The following is a 24,471-nucleotide window of genomic DNA, read 5'->3' as shown; positions in this document are numbered from 1 at the left end:
CTTCAGGAAAAATGTTATACTCAGTTGTATTAAGACAAATTCTCACTCTCGGTCATAAAACCAACAAATGCTCTAACATGTTATAAGGACACATACTCCAGAATGTGTATCACACCCTTATTTATAATAGCCAGGACCTGGAAAGAACACAGATGTCCCTCAACAGAGGAATGGATACAGAAAATGTGGTACGTTTTCACACTACTCAACTATTACAACAAATGAACTCATTGAATGGAAGAAACTAGAAATTCTCATCCTGAGTGAGGTAACACAGTCACAAAAGGACACACATGGTATGCACTCACTGATGAGTGGATATTAACCCAGAAGCTTGGAAGACCCAAGTTACAATTCATGAACCACTTGAAACTCAAGAAGACAGAAGTCCAAAGTGTGGCTACTGCAGTCCTTTTAGAAGGGGAAACAAAATATCCATGGGGAAGATACAAAGTGTAGAGCAGAGACTGAAGGAATGACCATCTAGAGACTGCCCGTTCTGAGGATCCATCTCATATAAAGTCACCAAACCCAGACTCTATTGTGGATGCCAACAAGTGATTACAGACAGGAGACTGATATAGCTGTCTAGTGAGAGGCTCTGCCAGTGTCTGACAAATACAGAGGTGGATACTAACAGCCAACCAATGGACGGAGCAAAGGTAGGCAATGGAAGAGCTAGAGGAAGGACCCAAAGAGGTGAATCAGCTCACAGTATCATTGGAGGAGCGAAATATGAACCAACCAGTAGCTCAGAGCTTCCAGGGTCTAAACAACCAGCCAAAGAGTTCACATGTAGGGACCCATGGCTCCAGCTGCATATATAGTGGAGGATGGCCTTGTTGAAGATCAGTGGGAGAAGAGGCCCTTGATCTTGAAAAGGCTCTATGCTGAAAGGATGTTTTCAGAGGGGTAAACCAGGAAAGAGGATAACATTTGAAATGTAAAATTTTAAAAAAACTAATAAAAAAAGAAAAAAAATGGAAAAATTAATTGGTTTCTCCTTGGCAATAAAGAGTTGATCTAATGTCTCCTCATCCATGTTTCATTATAAAATGCTTTGTAGTCATAGTTGGGTGTTTTCCATACCAGGATTTTCATAACAAGATTCATATTCATTGGAGCATAATGTGCCTGAATATTTGGTACTCTAGACATGAGCAGGCCCTATCATAGCAGTATATTTCAAGAACAGCTCTTCTGTAATGAATGATTATTAACAAATTGACTTTGATCTAAATTCCTATGATAAGCTCTCTGATTCAGAGGATCTCTCTAAAGTCACACTATAAAATCAATATATAACTCTTGGTTTTGTAAAGGTTACTTTAAAAAAATATGGATTGTTTTACCAATATTTTAAGCAGATATATATTACATGAATCAAATTAGAAAAAGTCATTTAGAGAATAGATTGAACAGATTTTCTCACAATTGAACCACATGAAAGGATGAGATCTCGGGTCCTTTTCTCTTCAGCAATCATTGAAATGTATGTAGGACACAGTATTACTTGCATAAAATACACCATGATGATTAAACATTTATATTTACCATAAAGTTCAGGTTTATTCCTCAAAATCATGTTATGTAAATATGTTTGAATGATTCAATCCCAATGATATAAAAGGGATTTCCCTATCTGGTATAGTATATTCAGGAAGAATAAACATATGTAAATGCTTACAGTACTTAAAGTATCTAATAGACCTCACATACAGTAGACATCTGGAATAGGACTTTGATCCCTAATGCACACACCTAATTAAAAGAAAAAATCTGGGTTCATGACTGTGGAATAAGTAGTTATGTATGGCAAACCATCATCAAAAGACTGAACAATTCATCCAACTGAAAGACCTAAACAATCTTGAATTGGAAAAAGTACCTGTCTCTGATTCTGACAGTTGTTTGCCTATATTCGAGACATGTCAGACACACAAACTGCTGATACAGGATGCTTAGGGTGTCACTATCAGGTGTTGGTTTTCAGAGGAGTTCAGAGAATATAATGTCTCATAAGAATAATTTGCTCTGAGTTAGTACAGTCTGATAGCCACTGTAACTAGAAGAACAAACTGAGAATATAGTAAAATATTGAACTGATATAAACTGGGAAATATCACTTCCTCCATGAATTTTTATGGTCTCCTTTTGGCAACACAAAATCCAATAAAATAAAATATAAAAATTCACACTATACTAGCTTTGGACTTGCCTGCTCCTGTCTCCCTAGATGGACAAACTAATGTACTAGAATCCTCACCATTCAGAAATTATGATAAGCAGGAAAGTTCCTTAAATTCACAGTGGCAGCATTTTCTGTTATTCATTACTGGGAAGCCAGACTCAAGTATGCCTACTCCAGGAATTTTCACATCACTGTTCCGTGACTCACTGTGCCTGTCCCAGGACCACATCTTCCTTGATGCTTTACAGTGAGATGTAAAGCCAGCTTCCTTAGGTCTCTCTCTTATTTCTCTAAACTCTCAATTCTCACTCTCAAGGAGACTCCTCCACCATCTTGCAAACATAAATATGGGTGAACTCAAGGGACTGTTTGAAAGCCCTAAGTGTAGTTGGTGTTGTTACAACACTGATGACATCACAAGGGATACCAAGACCTCTCCAGTATACAATAGAATGTTCAGACAAGGAATTGTTTATGTCATGGGAAACAGGCTTTGCCTTTCTGTTAAATTTCTCCCTCTACTGAACAGAAGCTGAGTTGCCTGTCCTGGAGACTCTCCTGGGACATAAATACTGATCACCTCCTTTTCAAAAGCCAGAGATCTCAGACAATGAGCTTTTTTTTTTTTCCGTGTAAGAACAGTGGGAAAATGGTGTGCTTTATTTCCAAAGGGGTTAACTAGAAAAAAGATTGACAGGATCAAGAGAAGAGCAAGCCCATCAAGTTGGTAGCAGAACACTTGAGATGTCTACTTTCATCCTATGCCTCAATGGTACTTACTTATCATAAGTACCTCCTGTGATTATCTCTGTGGAGGTCCTAAATGATGTGGGTACTCAGCCAAAGGTTTCCCCTATGTTTCTAATTATGGAAGAGCTCCTGTTAGGCATGTAGGTTGATAGGGCTGGGAGGTACACCCTGCTTTCATAGGTTCAGACTGCAGATGTCCTTCAGGTGTAAATTTTTTATATAATATTGAAATTCTAATTTTGGTGTTGAATATTTGTGTAGTTATGTATATCGGACAATGAAGATCAGAAGGGAAATTGGACCCCTTATTGTAAGCTAAGTTCTACGTATTAAGGGATTTTAGGGGATACCTTGGAAGAATCACCATCAGCCATCCTGCATGGACATTGAGTGTGAGTGAAGTAATATGTCTTGCGAATTATGACGCATTGGGTTAAAAATCCTGTGTCTAAACAAGCTATAACATGTCAGATTTAGTTTCATTAGAATAAGATGAATTTTGTACAAAAATCATTTAAATTATATTAGACTAAGATGATATTTGTAATGAAGAAACTGAAACTATATTTGTTGGTGCATAGTTGTATAATGGGCACTCCATTGCCTTTCAGATATCTGTGGTTCATGAATAACATCTTTGCTATCACGTATATTTTAATGAAAGAGGATGTCCTTCAATCCATGTAGATTGATGAGTGCAGATACTCACAAGTGCTTCAATACTTTTTATAAATGGTACTTCTGTGCCATATCAAACCTTGTTTCAAGTGATTGAAGAATCACAAATCAGTATCTGATTAATGGGGAAAAAAGGATAAGAATGGTTTAATAATAAATGACATCAGAATTTAATGAATATACAGCAGCAACACTTCTAAGACAATTCTATGATATGAAAATAGGATAGAGGCCCTCACCTGTTACACATAGAATAACATGGAATCAGATATCTGATTGCAACAAGAAATAAAGGGATAAGCAACTTGAAAGAAGCTATGAATATTATCTGTGAAACAGAAGAAAACTTTGTTTTATAAACTCAAAATGTACTGTAGTGGATAGCTTAAGATTGCAACCCAACAGTAAAACTTAAAGGAAAATAGAAACCAAATATTGCCTTGTCAATCAGGAAGGACACGATGATGTGTGCTCTGCCTTCTTGCCTCCAAATCAAGTACATAACATGAGTTTTAGGCAAAAAGAAAAGAAATTTTAAGAAATACTATTTTTGTTTCAAGCAACATGGAGGATGTCTCTGCAGAAAAGCACATGGAGCCTCACCTCTGAATCTGAGCAAACACAAATTCAAGATTATTAAAGACCTGAAAATTTGACCTGTAGTATTGGTTTAATGAGTATGGAATGGATCCCAGTCCATTGCTCATGTGCTCCAAATGACTTAAAAAAGACTGCTACAGTCCATAATGGCATTTCAATAGCAGTCACAGTGTAGTGAAGAGTCTGCCTCCATGCAGTTTCCCAGTTAATTTGACATGGTATTAGCACCAGGTATATAACAATTATAGAATATGACAACAGAACACTTAATTTACCCAGTCTATAGGTTTTTACTGAAACAAATTGGCACTGAAATAGTCGTAATTCAACCAAAGAATGAAACAAATGTTTATTCATAGTAACAACGATAGTAAAATAAATTCCATAGCAGGACTTTATTATAAGACCGTGACATACCAACCATTCCAAAAATGAAGTGTAAGACTCACTTAATTCAGTATGGACATTTTGAACAAAAATATAAGGTAGTTTAAAAAATAACAAATCAAATCAATCCTTCATCTTTGTCACTCATTGCAATCTAACCAAATTACATAAATTAGCTTAGCAGCTAACATCTATGTTATTGAAATGTAATCTAAGATAGAAATATTTTAAAACAAATGCCAAGTAGAAATAAATGAAAAGTATGAGGTATATACCAGCAATAGCAATAAAATTCTACCTCTTAAATGACACCTAAATTCTTTCCCTCGAGCAAAATATATGAAATTAGCCTCTAACTTCTTAATGAGGTATGAACATACATCAATCGAAGAAGTTTCATCAAATGTCATTGACTGCCAGGGACTGATTATCAGGAAAAAGTTCAGCATATCAGTGAATGTGTGCACAGGTACTGATATTTGACCAGATGGGTGTTGAATCTTTAAAATACAGGTACTTTTGGATTTAGCATATTGACATGTTCTCCAGATGGCAGGAATCACGGGAAGTTTGAGGAGTTTTTGTAAACATGAGTGGCATACAATAGTATATGAACAACAGAGAGCATGGTCAACTCCAGGCTCAATGTTGCATGTGAGACTGCCCTTCCCTAAACTACACAATGTGTTACATAATGTTCCATGATTATACTCAACATCTGAATGATATGGAACTTTTATGACCTTCTCAACTTCTGTCACAGTATAGAACTTCTGATGAAATCCATTGTGTTCGTACATAATGGATGTTGACACATGGTCAGGTATGAACTATGCCGGAGAAGATTGTCCTTGGGATTTACTCTATGCACATGAATGCAGTCATGGCCCCTGAGGGTAGAAAACATGATCTCAAAACATGTTTTCAAAAATATGTTGATGAAAAGTTTTCAGACCTCAGATGTAGAGCCTGCGGCCAGAATTTTCCCTATGTATCTAGGGAGCCTGACATAGGAAGAATGGAAAGGAACTGTGAATATAATAAGTGAATCTTCAAACAGCAGTAGCCTTAAAACAGAAATATAGATGTAACTGTGTGTGTGATGTCTTTCTACATCAGAAACGGATTTCACAACAGCTCCATCTTAGATCCTAGCAGACATGAAGAAGCTCTGTGCTCCCACTATTTCATTTTTGTATCTGAAGTTTTCTCTCATCTTGTGCTGTTTGACTGAACCCAGTTGCTTTTGGAGGATAAAGAATAGTGAAGATAATGATGGAGATTTGCAAAGGGAATGTCATTTTTACCTTTGGTTACATGATGAACCTATTGAAGATAATTTTCATAATTCAGATTTAAATTTTCGGTAAGTCATAAACTTTATTTCTTTTGTCAATGTCATTAGTTTGACATATTTATCTGTATACACAAACTGTGGGTTCTGTTCTCTTCCTCACCATGTAACTTTAAGGACCCCTGAAAACGAATTATTATATCAATCACTATTTTAATACTTCAAAATGTGTCACAGTTTAGTGGGGTTTTAGTTCAATTTTATACTCCAGTTTACAATGCTGGACCATGTGAATGTCTGGATTCTCTCTATTGAGTCTTTGTTGAAAATATATGTTGAAAGATATCTTTTCACTTGCCTTGAATTCACAATTCCCTCCTTTGTCAAGAACTCAATATGAAGAGACTGCATCACTGCCTATATTCAATTGTCTGCCCACGCCTCATTATGGTCATGCATCTAAATGCCTTAATAAAAGTGTTACCTAATCCTGGTTTCCAACAGATGAACATGCATTGTTTCATTGAAATATTTGTGAATGTGTTGGTCTACTATACTTGGTTAAATGTATAACATTACTTATATACTTGTGAATATACATATACTTTGCTTTATAAAATAGTCTTTAAATGAGTCTCATCCTGCAGCTCTGAATTTGGTACTGAATAAGGAAAAAGAATGCTAGTCTCATATTCTGTTACCAGAATAATCTTTTTATCCAATTACACAAATGCACAGGCACTGATTAGGCTTCTTATCACTATAAGATACAAGGTCAATATTTCTATTAACTACTCAATAAACTTAACATTATTTAGTAATTAATATTTATTCACAAGTCCTTTCCATTCATCCTATGACATGTGCCCTGGATACATAGGGAAAATTCTGGTCTTAATCTCTACATCTGAGGTCTGAAAAGATAAATCTAGGAGAATCATTGTGTTCCAGTTGAAAAGAACCTTTTCTCAATGTGGCTATTAGATCTGAGATCCAAAGTGTGAGGTGTTATCATTTGTGGCTGCAGATCATGAGGGAACGAGTGTTGAAATCATTTACCTTTTAGCTAATCATTGTGCCTGCGACTTCTTTCTTTCATAAACTAAGGTTTCTTGTGCTTTTATGTTTTTGGCTCTCATCCAATCCCCTTTTCAATTTTCATGTCTTTGGGAATAAAGGAATACATTTTTCAATGGGTAGCCACAGTGCACTGTACACTTTGATAGTGATGGTTGTTTCACATTATTATCCTTCTGTGTTAGGTGAGTAGGAATTATATTTCTGATGTATCCTTAATGTTTACCACACCTATTTGCAAAAATTGTAGAAATTCTCATTGATGACAATTGTTTAAGCCATAATAAGTTTTAAAATTACAAATATATTAACTGTGTCAATATACTTTTGGGATTAGAAAGAAAAACTTAGCGCTGAACTCTTAATTGAAAAGTACAAATTTTAGCAAAAGACCATGTTTGGTGTCTTTACACCTGATAAGAGGCAATAGAGAATAACAGATGAACTGCCAACTGTGCTGGGGCAGAGCAAATCTCTTTGCTCAGACATCACTTAAAGGATCTCAACGTATTAGGAAGATTGTGGTATTAAAAGAATTGTGATAAAACTTTTACTAGATAGAAATAGTAAGAACACACTAAAAGGCAACATGAACTTGATGTGTACAAGACCCTTCTGGTCATATGGTATATTGATTCATTGTGTATATCTCGAAATGGATAAATAAAATTAAATAAAATGGATATTAAAATGAGTAGCCTGATTGGTGATATTAACATTTGAATATATTAAAAGCATGATCTAAAAACATACAAAACAATTATAAAACATGTTCTAACATATTATTCATAATTTTCTTCCTGTGAATAAAATTAGCAATTTCATAATGCTTAAGTTCATAGAGTTTTTGTTATTTGGAAATATGTAAAATATTCTTACTGATAAAATATTTTCTCTACTTGAAACACTGATAATCTTCTTAAAGTAAGCTGATTGTTTGTCAAGAAACACAACTATATAATGGGTTTTGAATACTCTCATACTGTCAGGTGGTATCTAATAAGGGCTTTTGAATATATTTCTTAATGATTCACTATATAAAATTTTATGCTCCTTTATTATGCTTATTTCCCAAAGAGTATTTTGTATGTTTTGAAATAACTTAGTAGTGAACATTAGACATAGTATCCTCAGTTATGGATATTATTAAATATTCATAAATGATATTTTAGGGTATAAAAGGATAAGAATAAAAAAGTTGAAAAAAACAGATATATTAGTTGATACTCAAAGTATTCAATAATATTAAGATGATTGATGTATAAATTGCAGTTAAATAAATTTATAAGGACAATCTGTTAGGTATTTCATATGTAGTGGAAGTCATGCTCTTTTATATATCTGTGGAATTACATCTCCAAGGTTATTTTATAGCAGTCTCACACAATAGGACTGTAATTTAGTTCAAGGATGGCATTCAGAGATAAAACAATGTTTATTTATTTTCATGAATACAAAATGTATCATATCACAGTGCCCAATGTGTATGAATTCTTAAATTGTATTCGGCTCTAAAGATCCCTAATATATCAGGCTTATTTCAAGACATTTAGACAGAAATTTAGCATATCTCATATTACAAACTTTACTGCAGTTGAAATTTTATATTTCAAACATCTCCCTTAATCATCACTATGGCTTCTTTTAGAATTGCAGCAAGTGAATATGAACTTCTTCTGGTAATGCTTTTTGCTACTGATGAGATCAACAAGAATCCTTACCTTTTACCCAACATGAGTTTGATGTTCTCTATCATTGGTGGAAACTGTCAGGATTTATTGAGAGATCTGGATCAAGAATATACACAAAGAGATGAAAAAATGAATTTTGTTAATTATTTCTGTTACTTAGATGAATCATGTATGATAGGTCTTACAGGAGCATCATGGAAAACATCCTTAAAACTGGCAATGCACTCTTCCATACCACTGGTAAGAATTTTTGACACTGAATGTGTTAAGAACATTAAATTACATTTACAGCTGCCTACAAGAAAACTTGGACAGAATGCATTTATGAGTGTGCTGCAACACAAACACACACACATACACAAACATTATAAACACACACACACAAACATATATATATATATATATATGTATATATATACACACACACACATATATACACACATATATATATATATGTATGTATGAATTAAATAATCAGTTCATAGATGTACTATACAGACAGGTTAAACTGTGTTCTCGAAATTTCAGACTTGTCAGGAATAGTCTAGAATCTAATAAGAATGATACATGACATGTATAGTACAATCTTACTTTTCTTAACAGGAGTTCTGGAAGGTGAGTAGCATTACTTGTATGTGAGTCCAAACATCCTAATAATCATATTCCTCACTGGAAGTTTCATCCTCTCTTCTACATCCTTTAGGTTTTCTTTGGACCATTTAATCCTAACCTACGCGACCATGACCTGCTGCCCCATGTCCATCAGGTAGCCACCAAGGACACAGTTTGTGGCATGGTGTCATTGATGTTTAATTTTAGATGGACTTGGATAGGACTGGTCATCTCAGATGATGATCAGGGTATTCAGTTTCTCTCAGATGTAAGAGAAGAGAGCCAAAGGCATGAGATCTGTTTAGCTTTTGTTAATATGATCCCAGAAAACATGCAGATATATATGACAAGGTCTACAATATATGATAAACAAATTATGACATCTTCAGCAAAGGTTGTTATCATTTATGGTGAAATGAAATCTACTCTAGAAGTCAGCTTTAGAAGATGGGAAGATTTAGGTGCTCAGAGAATCTGGATCACAACCTCACAATGGGATGACATCACACATAAAAAAGAATTCACCCTTAATCTCTTCCATGCCACTATCACTTTTGCACACCACAGAGTTGAGATTCCTAAATTTAGGAATCATATGCAAACAATGAACACTATCAAATACCTAAAAGATATTTCTCATTCTATACTGGAATGGAATTATTTTAATTGTTCAATCTCTAAGAACAGCAGTAAAATAGATTATATTGCATTCAACAACACATTGGAATGGACAGCACTGCACAGCTATGATATGGCGATGAGTGATGAAGGTTACAATTTGTATAATGCTGTTTATGTTGCGGCCCACACCTACCATGAATATATTCTTCAACAAGTAGAGTCTCAGAAAAAGGCCAAACCCAAAAGATATTTCACTGCTTGTCAGCAGGTAAAGTTTCTTACATTTCATTATGCTTAGATATATCAATGTGATCTTTTAAATGGACCCAGAGGAATAACTGTACATTTGTTAGAGATTATTCTTTAAATTCCCTAAAAAACCCTTTACATCGATGAATATCATAGACAAATATAACATTTAATAGGAGGCAATATATTTTTATGAATATCAGTGACTTTTGTGACAAGGTGTCTTACATTTCACTAAATAAGTTCAAAATTTAGAATAGGAGCCAAGAGTTTTATCATGAAAGCCTAAGTGATGACTAGACTGGAATGTTTGGCTGAAGAATAGTTTCTCAGAAATTGGTACATGTGCTGTGGTTATTATTTAGTCATTTACATTAACAATTTACAGTAACATAAATGACAAAGACTGTACATTTTACTAAGTTTACATTTATTTTATGAGTATACTGTATGTACATGAAAATAATTTCTTTATTTACACAATTACCAGATATTCAGACTTCCCCTTCAGTCTCTCATATACTGTTTCATTTTTTTAAAAAAAGTATTTTTGACAAGAATCTTCACATAGACTCTCACATAGACAGACAGACACACACACACTCACACTCATGCACTGTGTTACTTATTTTCTAGTAATCATTTTTTCTAGCACACTTTATCATCTATCATTAATATGAAGTATATAAATTTTCAGTTATCAATGAGGTATACTGTTTTTTTCTACACACGTTTATTTCAATACAGCTGTTTCTTTTTTTTCTGGAGTCATTAAGAAATTAGGGAATTCTCAATTTTGCGTTACCTTTATAGATATGCTTTGTTGATATTGTAAGCATTAATCTCTTCTAGATGTCTTCCTTGATGAAAACCAGGGTATTTACAAACCCTGTTGGAGAACTGGTGAACATGAAGCATAGGGAAAATCAGTGTACAGAGTATGATATTTTCATCATTTGGAATTTTCCACAAGGCCTTGGATTAAAAGTGAAAATAGGAAGCTATTTACCTTGTTTTCCTAAGAGTCAACAACTTCATATATCTGATGATTTGGAATGGACCATGGGAGGAACATCAGTGGGTATACCATAGTTTTTTTCAGGATGTTTGGACTTTAAAATATGAGACTTCGCATTTAAGACCAATTGCTAGTTTTGCAAAAGACTATCCAAAGTTACAATAATCAAACTTTGATTATGCACAACTTCAAGTATATCTTGTAATCGATGGATCAATGGCCTCTGAATTCCATGTTCAATAGTACCCAAATTGCCTATTACCTACAATACAGGAATATATATAATGGGTTTATAGTATAATGTATATGTACATATGATTAATGAAAAAAATTAACTATATATTAACGTGGGATTTTTTTTAATTCTGTAGAAACACATTTATAACCTAATTAAGTATATCATGGATTCATTAACATAAACATTTCTCCATATTGAAGGTTTTCTTTTTTTAATTTATATATTTTGTATTGTTTTTTATTTGTTTACATTTAAAATGTTATCTTCCTTCATGATTTCCCCTCCTACGTGGAGGATTGCCTTATCTGGCATCAGTGGGAGCGGAATCCCTTGGTCCTTTGAAAGCTCGATGCCCCAGCACAGGGGAATACTAGAGTGATGAGGCAGGAACGGGTGGCTGTGGAGCTCCCTCATAGATGCAGGTGAAAGAGAGAAAGGGATAGTGTGTTCAAGGTTTTCTTTTACACTTAGTAGTACTTCATTAATTTCATAAGAGTGTTATATAAAATATTTTGTTCATAGTCATCAAACTACTCTCTCTTGATTTACCCTACATTCTCCCTCCATATATCACAGTATTCTTTTTTGTAATTTATAAATCATGAGAGAAAAACTTGTGCCACCTAAACATTCTTTTTGGATTGATCAGTTTAGGAAGAAAAATTTTTAAATTGCTATAACCTGAATGATACATAAATAATATTACATAATGTAGTAAATTTGTGTGACACTCAGAGTGTTGCAGGGTAATATGAATAAAATGTGCCTGATATTGTAAAGTGATACAGGTTATCAGAGGAATATGTATAGCCATTTCTGTTAGTGCTCCATATATCAATCTATGGGTCATTATTCATATGATAAATACATGAAATACACACACTATCATGCATATTATCTAATATTTATGCACTGCCTCAGGTCCCCTCCTCCGTGTGTAATTTAATATGTAATGCTGGATTCAGGAAAATTTATCAAACAGAAACATCAGAATGCTGCTTTGATTGTGTTCAGTGCCCAGAAAATGAGGTTTCCAATAAAACAGGTACATTCTTGCATACAGAAGAAAATTTGCTGTATTTAAATACCTACTCTATCCAAACTAGAAGTATCAAATGGCCTAGATGCAAACTAAAGATCTAACATCTCCATGACTGAAAACATAATCAGTTAAATAGTGCCAACTTCTTTGGACCCAGCAAAAAACTTCCAATATCTTCTTGAAACAAGGCCTTTCTCTCACAATATGATGGTTACTGCTTTTATATTATATAGAAAGTGTTTAGGAGGACATACCTGTATTACAATGTTTTAAAGAAACATTTTAGATGTAATAATCTACACATATGTTTATTTTTTTGATTTGTTGTACATAGAAAGTTGACCACCTGATCAGTCCATAATCTTTCCCTCTATCACCCAGCTTACACTGTGAAAAGACCACATGCTCAGGGTAACGGTTGTTGTTTAATGAAATATATTTTAAGAGGTTAGATGGACAAAAGATTAAGTATTTCTTCTTAAAGAAATAGAACAAGAGTGAAGATTTCAAAATGCACCAAGAGATGGCTTAGATCTTAGATAAGGAAAGAGGGATAAATGTGAACATCCATAAGCTTCCTGCCATACAGCATGGAATGTGTATTTGGCAAGATAGAGATTGGAAAACAATGAAAGGGACATGCATAGGTCTATGAGGTGTACAGCTACAAGAATGAAAATATTCCTTTATCCAAACAGTATTTGAATGAGGAATTGTATATTCTGGTTCCTATGTGTAGATACAGACAAAGGCACAAACCACAGAGCAAACAAAGTACGTGATGAATTTCATCAACTGACACCAGTACGGATGTCTGCACACTACCCTTGTCTGTGAATAGTGAATTTATGTTTACAGGAATTAAATAATCTGAGATTATGCATATAATTATTCATCATATTTTTGTTTTTGTTCAATAAGAATATTTTTCTGTTCCACTTTCCATGATTTTTTTTTTCATTCACAATGCATAAGTCAATACTGGGCAATTTTAAGTTAGTGGTTCTACAGCAAAAAGGAAGGGAATAGATCATCAACACTAAATTATTTATTAATATTTGCTATGAATAACACAAATATAAAATTATTACCTATGTAATTATGATATCTTATAAGGGTTCTTTTTCATTTACCAGCAGATATGGAACAGTGTGTGAAGTGTCCAGATGATAAGTATGCCAACATAGCGCAAACCTACTGTCTCCCAAGAGCTGTATCATTTCTGGCTTATGAAGATCCACTGGGGACAACCCTAGGCTGCATGGCACTGTCCTTCTCGGCCATCACAATTCTAGTCCTCGTCACATTTGTGAAGTACAAGGATACTCCCATTGTGAAGGCCAATAACCGCATTCTGAGCTACATCCTGCTCATCTCTCTAGTCTTCTGCTTTCTCTGCTCCCTGCTCTTCATTGGACATCCCAACCAGGTCACCTGCATCTTGCAGCACACCACATTTGGAATATTTTTCACTGTGGCTGTTTCTGCAGTGTTGGCCAAAACAATAACTGTGGTCATGGCTTTCAAACTCACTACTCCAGGAAGAAGAATGAGAGGGATGTTGGTAACAGGGGCTCCTAAGTTGGTCATTCCCATTTGTACCCTAATCCAACTTGTTCTCTGTGGAATCTGGTTGGTAACATCTCCTCCCTTTATTGACAGAGATATACAATCTGAACATGGGAAGATGGTCATTCTTTGCAATAAAGGCTCAGTCATTGCCTTCCACATTGTCCTGGGATACTTGGGCTCTTTGGCTCTGGGGAGCTTCACTTTGGCTTTCTTGGCTAGGAACCTTCCTGACACATTCAATGAAGCCAAGTTCCTAACTTTCAGCATGCTGGTGTTCTGCAGTGTCTGGATCACCTTCCTCCCTGTCTACCACAGCACCAGGGGGAGGGTCATGGTGGTTGTGGAGGTTTTCTCCATCTTGGCTTCTAGTGCAGGGTTGCTAATGTGTATCTTTGTCCCAAAGTGTTATGTTATTTTAATTAAACCAGATTCAAATTTTATACTGAACCGCAAAGGTAAATTGCTTTATTGAAACTTTCATGGTACGAAAATGTTAGATGATATTCAACTTATCTTACTCTTCATCTCAACAAAAGTAGTATTTCATCATATAAAAAAATGTTAGTAATATACCGATGTGTACTTACAAACAGGACTGTAAACATGAATATGATGAGAACTGGGAATCTCAATTGAGAAATGGGTACCATCATTCTGACCTGTGGTTGTGTGTTTAAGCCATGTACTTAATTAATGATTAATATAAGGTTACCCTGCTTTCTGTGAACAGCACCAGGTCTAGGCACACTGTCCTTGAGTTACAAAAAGGGCACTGCATACAACATGGACTTGAAGCCGGTATTCAATATTATTCCACTTGCTTTCATGGAGTTCTTGCATCCAAATTCATTCCTTGACTTCATTCAATGTACTATGACAAAGTTAGATAAATAAATAAACCATTTTCTCACATATTTACTTTGGTCATGGTGCAAGTCGACAGGAAGTGCCTCTATTTTGAACAGGAAGTGCGTCCCAGGTGTTCATGGGAGATGTAGTTAGTGTGTGTGTGTTTGTCCTAGACCCGCTCTCTATTGCCACCTGGTGGCTATATAGTGTGACTGCAAACCAACAGGAAGTGCCTCCATGTTGGAAAGGAAGTCGGGTCCAGGTACTCATGGGAGATGTAGTGTGTATAGGGCCTAGAGCCAATCTTTCTTGCCACCCAGTAGTGAAAAATGCCACTACTCCCCTGGTTCTTTGGCTCAAGGGGACGAATCTGGGCCCTGAGCACAGGTCAGAGTTTTGGGAAAACAGTGTGGCCAGGCCGCCTGAGTTCCTGGGCGGGCTGCGGCTCAGATCCGCGCCCCCTGCTCCCATTGTATCTGTAGAAGTGCAGGAACAGAGGCTCTCTCTGTCTCTCTGTCTCTCTCTCTCTGTTCATCGTCTCTATGTCTCACTCTGCTCCTCCTTTCCATCTGGGGCTGCCTGGCATTGGTCTGCCAGCGAGAGACCCAACCCGGCTTCCAGGAGTCCCACAGCCCCCTGGTTCTGGTTCTCCCTTCTCCTTCCTTTCCCCTTGTCACTGGGGACCAAGCCAGAGTCCACGTCTGACCGAGAGGCCCCAGTCTGTCTGTCCCAGTTCTCCCTTTTCTCCCTTCTCCTTTCTTCCAGAACCAGGCTGCCTGGCCTTTACCGTTGCCCATGCAGCTCATGTCTCTGTGTCTGTCTGTACCCCTGGTTCCCGTCTCCCTTCTCATCGGGGACCAAGCCTGAGTCCATGTCAGACCGAGAGGCATCATCCCTGCTTCCTTGTGTCTAGCTGTCCCCGGGGCTGTCTGTCTCCAAGCTCCCTTCTTTCCTTCTGATGCGGCCTGCCTGACCTTAGCCTGGGTCTCTCTGTCTCCCTGTCTCTGTCTCGCCATCCTTTCTTCCAGGGCCCAGACTGAGAGACATCTGCCTGGCCCATGCTTCCGCCCTGCCTCCCACTACTGTCTCTGTCTCTGTCCTGGTCCCATCTCCCTCCCTCCCTCACGTTGACCACTTGTCCCAGCCAGCCCTGGGCACCTCCAGGGCTGTGTCTGTCCTTCTGGCAGAGCCCAGACAGACCCCACCCCAGACCTCAGCCCCATGTCCTAACCCCAAGTCAGAGTCTGTCCCTCTCTTCCTAAGGAGGGGGACACCCAAGGCAGATATCAAGGGTGGAGGATGGAGTGGTGACCCTGTGAAGTATACCAGCATATACCAGCAGGACTCTTTTTTTTTTTTTAGTTTTTTTTTTTTTAAAGATTTTTTTAAACGATACCTTGGTCAAAGAAGGAATAAAGAAAGAAATTAAAGACTTTTTAGAGTTTAATGAAAATGAAGCCACAACATACCCAAACTTATGGGACACAATGAAAGCATTTCTAAGAGGGAAACTCATAGCTCTGAGTGCCTCCAAAAAGAAACTAGAGAGAGCACACACTAGCAGCTTGTTAACATACCTAAAGGCTTTAGAATAAAAGGAAGCAAATTCACCCAAGGGGAGTGAACAGCAGGAAATAATCAAACTCAGGGGCGAAATTAAACAAGTGGAAACAAGAACTATTTAAAGAAACAATCAAAGGAGGAGGTGGTTCTTTGAGAAAATCAACAAGATAGATAAACGCTTTGAGAAACTCTCTAGAGGGCACAGGGAGAGCATCCTAATTAACAAAGTCAGAAATGAAAAGGGAGACAAAAACAGATACTGAAGAAATCCAAAACACAATCAGATCCTTCTACAAAAGGCTATACTCAACAAAACTGGGAAACCTGGATGAAATGGACAAATTTGAAGACAGATCCCAAGTACCAAAGTTAAATCAAGATCAGTTTAATGATCTAAACAGTCCCATATCCCCTAAAGAAATAGAAGCAGTCATTAATAGTCTCCCAACCAAAAAAAGCACAGGACCAGATAAATTTAATGCAGAGTTCTATCAGACCTTCACGAAGATCTAATTCCAGTTCTCCACAAACTATTCTACAAATTACAAGCAGAAAGTACTCTATCTAATTCATTCTGTGAAGCCACAATTACTCTGATACGTAAACCACACAAAGATCCAACAAAGATAGAGAACTTCAGACCAATTTCCCTTATGAATATCGATGCAAAAATACTCAACAAAATTCTCCTTTACTGAATCCAAGAACACATCAAAACAATCATCCTTCCTGACCAAGTAGGTTTCATCCCAGGGATGCAGGGATGGTTCAAAATATGGAAATCCATCAACGTAATCCAGTATATAAACAAACTCAAAGACAAAGGCCACATGATCATCTCATTAGATGCTGAGAAAGCATTTGACATAATCCAACATTCATTCATGATAAAAGTCCTGGAAAGATCAGAAATTTGAGGCCCATACATAAACATGATAGAACATTCTACAGCAAAGCAGTAGCCAACATAAAACTAAATGGTGAGGAGCTGGAAGCAATCCCATGTAAATCAGGGACTAGACAAGGCTGTCCACTTTCTCCATATCTATTCATCATAGTATTTGATTTCCTAGCCAGAGCAGTTTGACAACAAAAGTAGATCAATTTGGAAAGGAAGATGTCAAAATATCACTTTTTGCAGATGATATGATAGTATATATAAGTGACCCTAAAAATTCCACCAAAGAGAATCTAAACTGATAAACAGGTTCAGTGAAGTAGCTGGATATAAAATTAACTCGAACAAGTCAATGGCCTTTCTCTACAAAAAGGATAAACAGTCTGAGAAATAAATAAGGGAAACAACACCATTCACAATAGTCACAAATAATATAAAATACCTTGGCATGACTCTAACTAAGAAAGTGAAAGATCTGAATGATAAGAACTTCAAGTTTCTGAAGAAAGAAATTAAAGAAGATCTCAGAATATGAAAAGATCTCCCATGCTCATGGATTGGCAGGATCAATATATCAAAAATGACTTTCTTGCCAAAAGCATTCTACAGATTCAATGCAATCCCCATCAAAATTCCAACTTAATTCTTCAATGAATTAGAAAGGGCAATCTGTAAATTCATCTGGAATAACAAAAAACCTAGGATGGCAAAAACTCTTCCCAAGGATAAAAAGAACCTCTAGGGGAATCACCATGCCCAACACAAAGCTGTACTACAGATCAATTGTGATAAAAACTGCATGGTACTGGTATAGCAACAGACAAGTAGAACAAAGGAATAGAATTGACCCAGAAATGAACCCACACACCTATGGTCACTTTATCTTTAAAAAGGGAGCTAACAACATCCAGTGGAAAAAAGACAGCATTTTCAACAAATGCTGGTGCACAACTGGCGGTTATCATGTAGAAGAATGCAAATTGTTGCATTCTTATCTCCTTGTAATAAAGTCAAATCTAAGTGGATCAAGGAACTCCACATAAAACCAGAGACAGTGAAACTTATAGAGGAGAAAATGGGGAAAAGCCTCGAAAATATGGACACAGTTGAACAATTCCTGAATAGAAGAGCAATGGCTTGTGCTGTAAGATCGAGAATTCACAAATGGGACCTCATAAAAATACAAAGCTTCTGTAAGGCAAAATACATCGTCAATAAGACAAAAAGCCACCAACAGATTGGGAAAGGTTCTTTACCTATCCTAAATCAGATAGGGGACTAATATCCAATATATATAAAGAACTCAAGGAGGTAGACTCCAGAAAATCAAATTACCCCATTAAAAATTGGGGCTCAGAGCTAAACAAAGAATTCTCACCTGAGGAATAACGAATGGCTCAGAAGCACCTGAAAAAAATGTTCAGCATCCTTAATAATCAGGGAAATGAAAATCAAAGCAACTCTGAGATTCCACCTCACACCAGTCAGAATGACTAAGATCAAAAATTCAGGTGACAGCAGATGCTGGCGTGGATGTGGAGAAAGAGGAACACTCCTCCATTGTTGGTGTGATTTCAAGCTCGTGCAACCACACTGGAAATCAGTCTGGTGATATCTCAGAAAACTGAAAAGTACAACCAGTGGATACCTCAATACCGCTTCTGGGCATATGTCCAGAAGACGTTCCAACTAGTAAGAAGGACACATGCTCCACTATGTTCATAGCAGCCCTATTTATAATAGACAGAAGCTGGAAAGAACCCAGATGTCCCTCAACAGAGGAATGGATACAGAAAATGTGGTACATTTACACAATGGAGTACTACTCAGCTATTAAAAAGAGGGAATTTATGAAATTCCTAGGCAAATGCATGGACCTAGAGGCCATCATCCTGATTGATGTAACCCAACCACAAAAGAACTCAAATGATATGTACTCACTTATAAGTGGATATTAGCCCAGAAACTTACTATACCTGAAATATAAGATACAATCTGCAAAACACATGAAACTCAAGAAGAATGAAGAGCAAAATGTGAACACTTTGCCTCTTCTTAGAATTGGGAACAAAACACCCATGGAAGGAGTTACAGAGACAAAGTTTGGAGGTGAGACGAAAGGATGACTGCCATATGTGGGGATCCATCCCATAATCAGCCTCCAACCGTTGACACCATTGCATACACTAACAAGATTTTGCTGAAAGGACCCTGATATATCTGTCTCTTGTGAGGCTATGCTGGGCCCTAGGACACAAAAAAGTGGATGCTCACAGTCAGCTATTGGTTGGATCACAACGACCAATGGAGGAACTAGAGAAAATACCCAAGGAGCTGAAGGGGTCTGCAACCCTTTAGGTGGAAAAACAATATGAACTAACCAATACCCCCCAGATCTCGTGTCTCTAGCTGCATATGTATCATAAGATGGCCTAGTAGGCCATCATTGGAAAGAGAGGCCCATCGGTCTTGCAAACTTTATATGCCTCAGTACAGGGGAACGCCAGGGCCAAGAAGAGGGAGTGGGTGAGTGGGGCAGTGAGTGGGGGAGTGGGTGGGGGAGCTGGTGGGGGACATTTGGGATAGCATTTTTAATGTAAATGAAGAAAATACCTAATTAAAAAACTCAGCACTTGGGTGATAGATGCAGGTGGATTTCTGTGATTTTCAGGCCAGCCAGGTTTGTAGAGCTGGTTCGAGTACAGGCAGGGCTCCACATGAAACCATATCTCAAAGCCCATGCCCCACAGGAATGTCCATCCTTTACTAGCCAGCATAAAAGAGCAGGCTCATGCCTCAGAGCATCTCGGAACCTAAGCTCAGGGGAACAACATTTTTAGAGGCAAAAATCACAAAGACCAACTCACATCAAAGTTTGATGAGGGCCAGAGTAACTTGAAAAATTCATTTCTGTCAGAACATAGTAATTCCCTCAGACAACCTGACAGTTATTTTTAGTTTATACTTTCTTCAATTATTTTGGTTTATAATATTTATTTTGGTTAATATATCTAGTTTATGATCAAGGCCATGGGAATCTCAAGTGTTTTGGCAAGGGAGACATGACTATTGGGGAGTAGAAGGGTAAGGACTTTCTAAGCAAATTATAAAATAGAATTAAGACAAGAAGATGTCAAAATAGTCATGTGAGTTCCAGGACAGTCAGGGTTGCATAAACTCTGACTCTCTTTGTCTCTGTCTCTCTTTCTCTCTGGGTACCTCTCTCTCTCTCTCTCTCTCTCTCTCTCTCTCTCTCTATATATATATATATATATATATATATATATATATATATATATATATATGTGTGTGTGTGTGTGTGTGTGTGTGTGTGTGTGTGTGTGTGTGAGTGTGTGTGTGTGTGTATGTGTCTCTGTGTCTCTGTTTCTGTCTTTCTCTTCTTCCAAAAAAAATACACTTGCTGCTCTTGTAGAAAACCTAGGTTAGAGGTGTCTGTAGACCCAAGAACCCTCTCCTGGCCTTGCTGAGCACTAGGCATACACACAGCACACTTAAAAACATTTGGAGTGCCAGGCAGTGGTGGCACATACCTTTAATCCCAGCACTCGGGAGGCAGAGGCGGGCAGATTTCTGATTTTGAGGCCACTCTGGTCTGCACAGTGAGTTCCGAGACACCAGGGCTACACAGAAAAGTGTAGTGGGTGGATGTATGGTGGAGCACCAGCATGGAGGCAGATTAAGGGGTGGAATGGGAGTGTTCAAAGGGGAAATCTAGAAGGCAGATAACATTTCAAATGAAAATAAACCAGGTAAAACAAAAAAATTAGAACAGACCATTATACATTCAGTGATAGGGTTACTGTTACTTATCAAAAATTCAAAAATTCTGAAGAGTTCAGTGTCCCTACAGTCAGATGAGGATGCAAATGGGTGCATGGTATTTCTAATTTTGCAGTTTTCAAAGATTAATATTATAATATTACAATATTGATCTCTCACACTTATATTCCCTTTTCACATATATAAAACAAATAAATCCCTAATTTACAAGCACTTTTGTTACATTTACATGCACACAGAAACACAAACACACACATACACCTCTTGGGTGTAACTACACATTGGAAGTATTCCTTTCTTACTCTGATTCAGAATGACAATTTACATGAGCTCAGATACCTTATTTTGGAATCTGAGTGAATGTGTGACTTTGGTATTAGTTGACTGCTAAGAGAAAACACAAACTGTGTGAGAGAGTGAATGAATCTTGTAGATGACATCCCAATATCATCCCCTTTGCAGGAGAGAAGATAAGAGACTTTTTTTTCATACTAAGTATTAGAGGAGTAGACATTAAGAGAGAAAGAAATATTTTATTCATCACATAGAATATTGTAGAGCATTGACAGAAATTTCAGTTAATTATATAGTGTATTGATCTTGCAGAAGACCTGCTTGCAGGAGGCAACAAGTGGGGAATGGGATGAGGAATTGTGGAAGAGGAAACTGGGAAGTTGTACAATGACTGGAATGTGAATTAAAAAAAATTTTTTTAAAAAAGACAGGGAATAGAATGATGGCTCACCTGATTAATAGTTCTTGCTTTCGAAGAAGACATTAGATTAGTTATAAAAACCCTTATTGGGAATCACTACTCTCTGTAACTACCATTCCAGTGTATCTTCTGCATTTTTTGTGGGTTCCATAGGCAGTGCAATCATGTGGTGCACTGACAAGCATGTAGGCAAAAACACATACAAAATTTTACACATGAAATATATTTTTAGAAAAGAATTGATATCCTAGCTTCAAAATAATAAGGCAGAAAGAATAAATTCTACCACACTCTACCTTTATGTTTGTCAACTCCCTCAGATAAAAAGATAAAACACAATCAAATTGGAGATCCAAATCAAAAATGAAAACAAACAAATCCCAAAAGCCAAAATATACACAAACAAAACACCACTAAATTAAAATATTACATCAGGTTTGAAATATACAGCAACATATAACATAAGTAGTGGATCCTAAAAGAAGGAATGAGAATATGAATCTCATACATTACAACATAAAGGAATTCTCTCAAAATATAGAACCTGGAAACCACATACACACACACAGACACACACACACACATGTATGTATGTATGTATGTATGTATGTACGTATTAGACATCAATATTCAGGCTCAGAACCCTGACAGGTCATTTTCAGACGAGGACCTCCAAAGATGCAGTTCAGTTAATTTGTTTTTCACTGTGTATTGTTGGCTATGCAGTCTAATATTAATAATGGTTGGCAGGGTGCAGGTTGGCAGACACCCCCACGTTCCACAGAGGACTCTCACCTCCATCTCTCTATCACTGGTGAGTGGAACACAACATCGGTTCCAATCCAATAGCGAGGGACCTGAGTTAGCAGCAGGGGAGTAGGACACCTGCTTAATCACGGGCACAAGTCCCTTCCACTAGGCACCAGCTCCAGGTTCCCTTGGGTTCAAGTCGGCAGACACCCTAACAGACGCCCAGAGGACTCTCCACATGATCTTTGGATCAGTGATCAGACAGCTCCAGAGTCCTCAGAAGAGACACCACTTCCAGACACTGTAACATGCCCAGGATCTTAGGATAACAGGATCACAGAATAGCAGGAGCTTGGTGACACCAGGATTTCAGAGTCTCAGAGAAAGCTTGACTGCCAAGAACTCTGAGACACCCAGAATCTAAGGTTCATAGGAACCTGCAATCAAAGTGAAGGAAAATGAGATTTTGTAACTTGTGATTCATGTAAAAGAGTTGTCTATGAACCCGCGGCCTGGAGCAGAGGACAAAGCAGAACAGACAGAGCTGTTGTGAAGACATTCCTAAGAACAGCTTGACTGCAAAGATGAAAAAGAATGCAAGGCTATCTTGTCTGAGTCAACACAACCTGGCTGGAACATCCCCTCTGTCTACTGCGCCTTGATGCTGGATAAAGTCATAAATCAACTGGTTGCTATGTGAACATAGATAAGCCCCCATCCCACAGGAACAAAGTCCTGATGCCCTTTTACTGACATGAAATCTTTCTGTTAATGTTTGAATATGCCAATAGTGTGTGGCTATGCTGAATTCCACACCCCTAAGACCCTTCCCCCATAAAAATCCCTAGCTTCCAAGCCTCTTGGTCGGATCCACTGTCTCCTGTGTGAGATACAAATGGACCCGGAGCTCTGCCATTAAACTACCTCGTGTTTTTACATCAAGGTGCTGTCTTCTGTTTGTGATTCTTGGGTTCACGCCGAATTGTGAGTTGAGTGGGGGGTTCCCCACTGGGTTTCCCCTCTAGGTTCTATCAAAAGGATCACAGAGAAAGATGGACTCTGAGGAATCCTGAATCGACTGGGATTATAGGAAGGATAGGCTCCAATCAGATATATATTGAGGGCAGCAAGGACTTGAGATAATCAGATGGCAGGAGGCAAGCATAAGAACAGAAGCAACAGAAAGCAATGTTACTTGGTATCAACAGATCCAAACTTTCCCACCATAGTAAGCCCTGGATATCCCATCACACCATAAAAGCAAGACATGGGTCTAAAATCACTTCTAATGATGAAACGCCTCAAAGATATGAGCACAGGGGGAAAAATTCCTAAAAGAGAACAGCAATGGCTTGTGCAATAAGATCGAGAATCGAAAAAAAAAATGGGACCTCATAATATTGCTAAGCTTCTGTAAGGCAAAAGACACTGTCAATAAAACAAAAAGGCAACCAACAGATAGGGAAAGAATCTTATCAATTCTAAATCCGTTAAGGGAGAAATATCCAATATATATATAAAACTCTAGAAGATAGACTCTAAAAAATCAAATAAGCCTATTAAAAAATGGGGTACAGAGCTAAACAAAGAATTCTCACATGAGGAATACCGAATGGCAGAGAAACATCTGAAAAAATGTTCAACATCCTTAATCATCAGGGAAATGCAAATCAAAACAACCCTGAGATTCCACCTCACACCAGTCAGAATGGCTAAGATCAAAAAATTCAGGTGACAGCAGATGCTGGCGAGGATGTGGAGAAAGAGGAACATTCCTCCATTGTTGGTGGGATTGCAAGCTTGTACAACCACTCTGGAAATCAGTCTGGTGGTTCCTCAGAAAATTGGACATAGTACTACCAGAAGATCCAGCAA

At 37.3% G+C, this 24,471-nt stretch overlaps 1 protein-coding gene across 4 annotated transcripts; it reads left to right on the top strand.

Moving 5' to 3' along the window:
- The first annotated feature begins 5,652 nt into the window (after nt 1-5,652).
- Nucleotides 5,653-14,934, top strand: LOC147000003 (vomeronasal type-2 receptor 116-like). Of its 4 annotated transcripts, none has more exons than XM_085834312.1 (6): nt 5,653-5,972; nt 8,626-8,908; nt 9,372-10,169; nt 11,003-11,227; nt 12,328-12,451; nt 13,585-14,934. In XM_085834312.1, the coding sequence occupies exons 1-6, from the start codon at nt 5,767-5,769 to the stop codon at nt 14,490-14,492; spliced, it is 2,544 nt and encodes an 847-aa protein (XP_085690438.1). In that variant the 5' UTR covers nt 5,653-5,766; the 3' UTR covers nt 14,493-14,934. The 4 variants fall into 4 exon arrangements, with proteins under 4 accessions (XP_085690438.1, XP_085690441.1, XP_085690440.1 ...); XM_085834313.1 differs by having other exon boundaries at nt 5,654-5,972; nt 13,588-14,934; XM_085834315.1 differs by lacking the exon at nt 11,003-11,227 and having other exon boundaries at nt 13,588-14,934.
- The last annotated feature ends 9,537 nt before the right edge of the window (nt 14,935-24,471 follow it).

This window comes from Mus caroli, unplaced genomic scaffold (assembly GCF_978045245.1).
Source record: "Mus caroli unplaced genomic scaffold, Mus_caroli_1 scaffold_22, whole genome shotgun sequence".
In the NCBI taxonomy this organism is placed as follows: domain Eukaryota; kingdom Metazoa; phylum Chordata; class Mammalia; order Rodentia; family Muridae; genus Mus; species Mus caroli.
The sequence above is the reverse complement of the archived record's forward strand: the minus strand, read 5'-3'. Positions and strand labels throughout refer to the sequence as shown.

Coding starts and splice junctions, on each gene's coding strand:
- LOC147000003 (XM_085834312.1), top strand. CDS start 5,767: ATGAAGAAGCTCTGTGCTCCCACTATTTCATTTTTGTATCTGAAGTTT. Junction 11,228..12,327: donor GGACCATGGGAGGAACATCA/GTGGGTATACCA, acceptor GCACTGCCTCAG/GTCCCCTCCTCCGTGTGTAA. Junction 12,452..13,584: donor TGAGGTTTCCAATAAAACAG/GTACATTCTTGC, acceptor TTCATTTACCAG/CAGATATGGAACAGTGTGTG.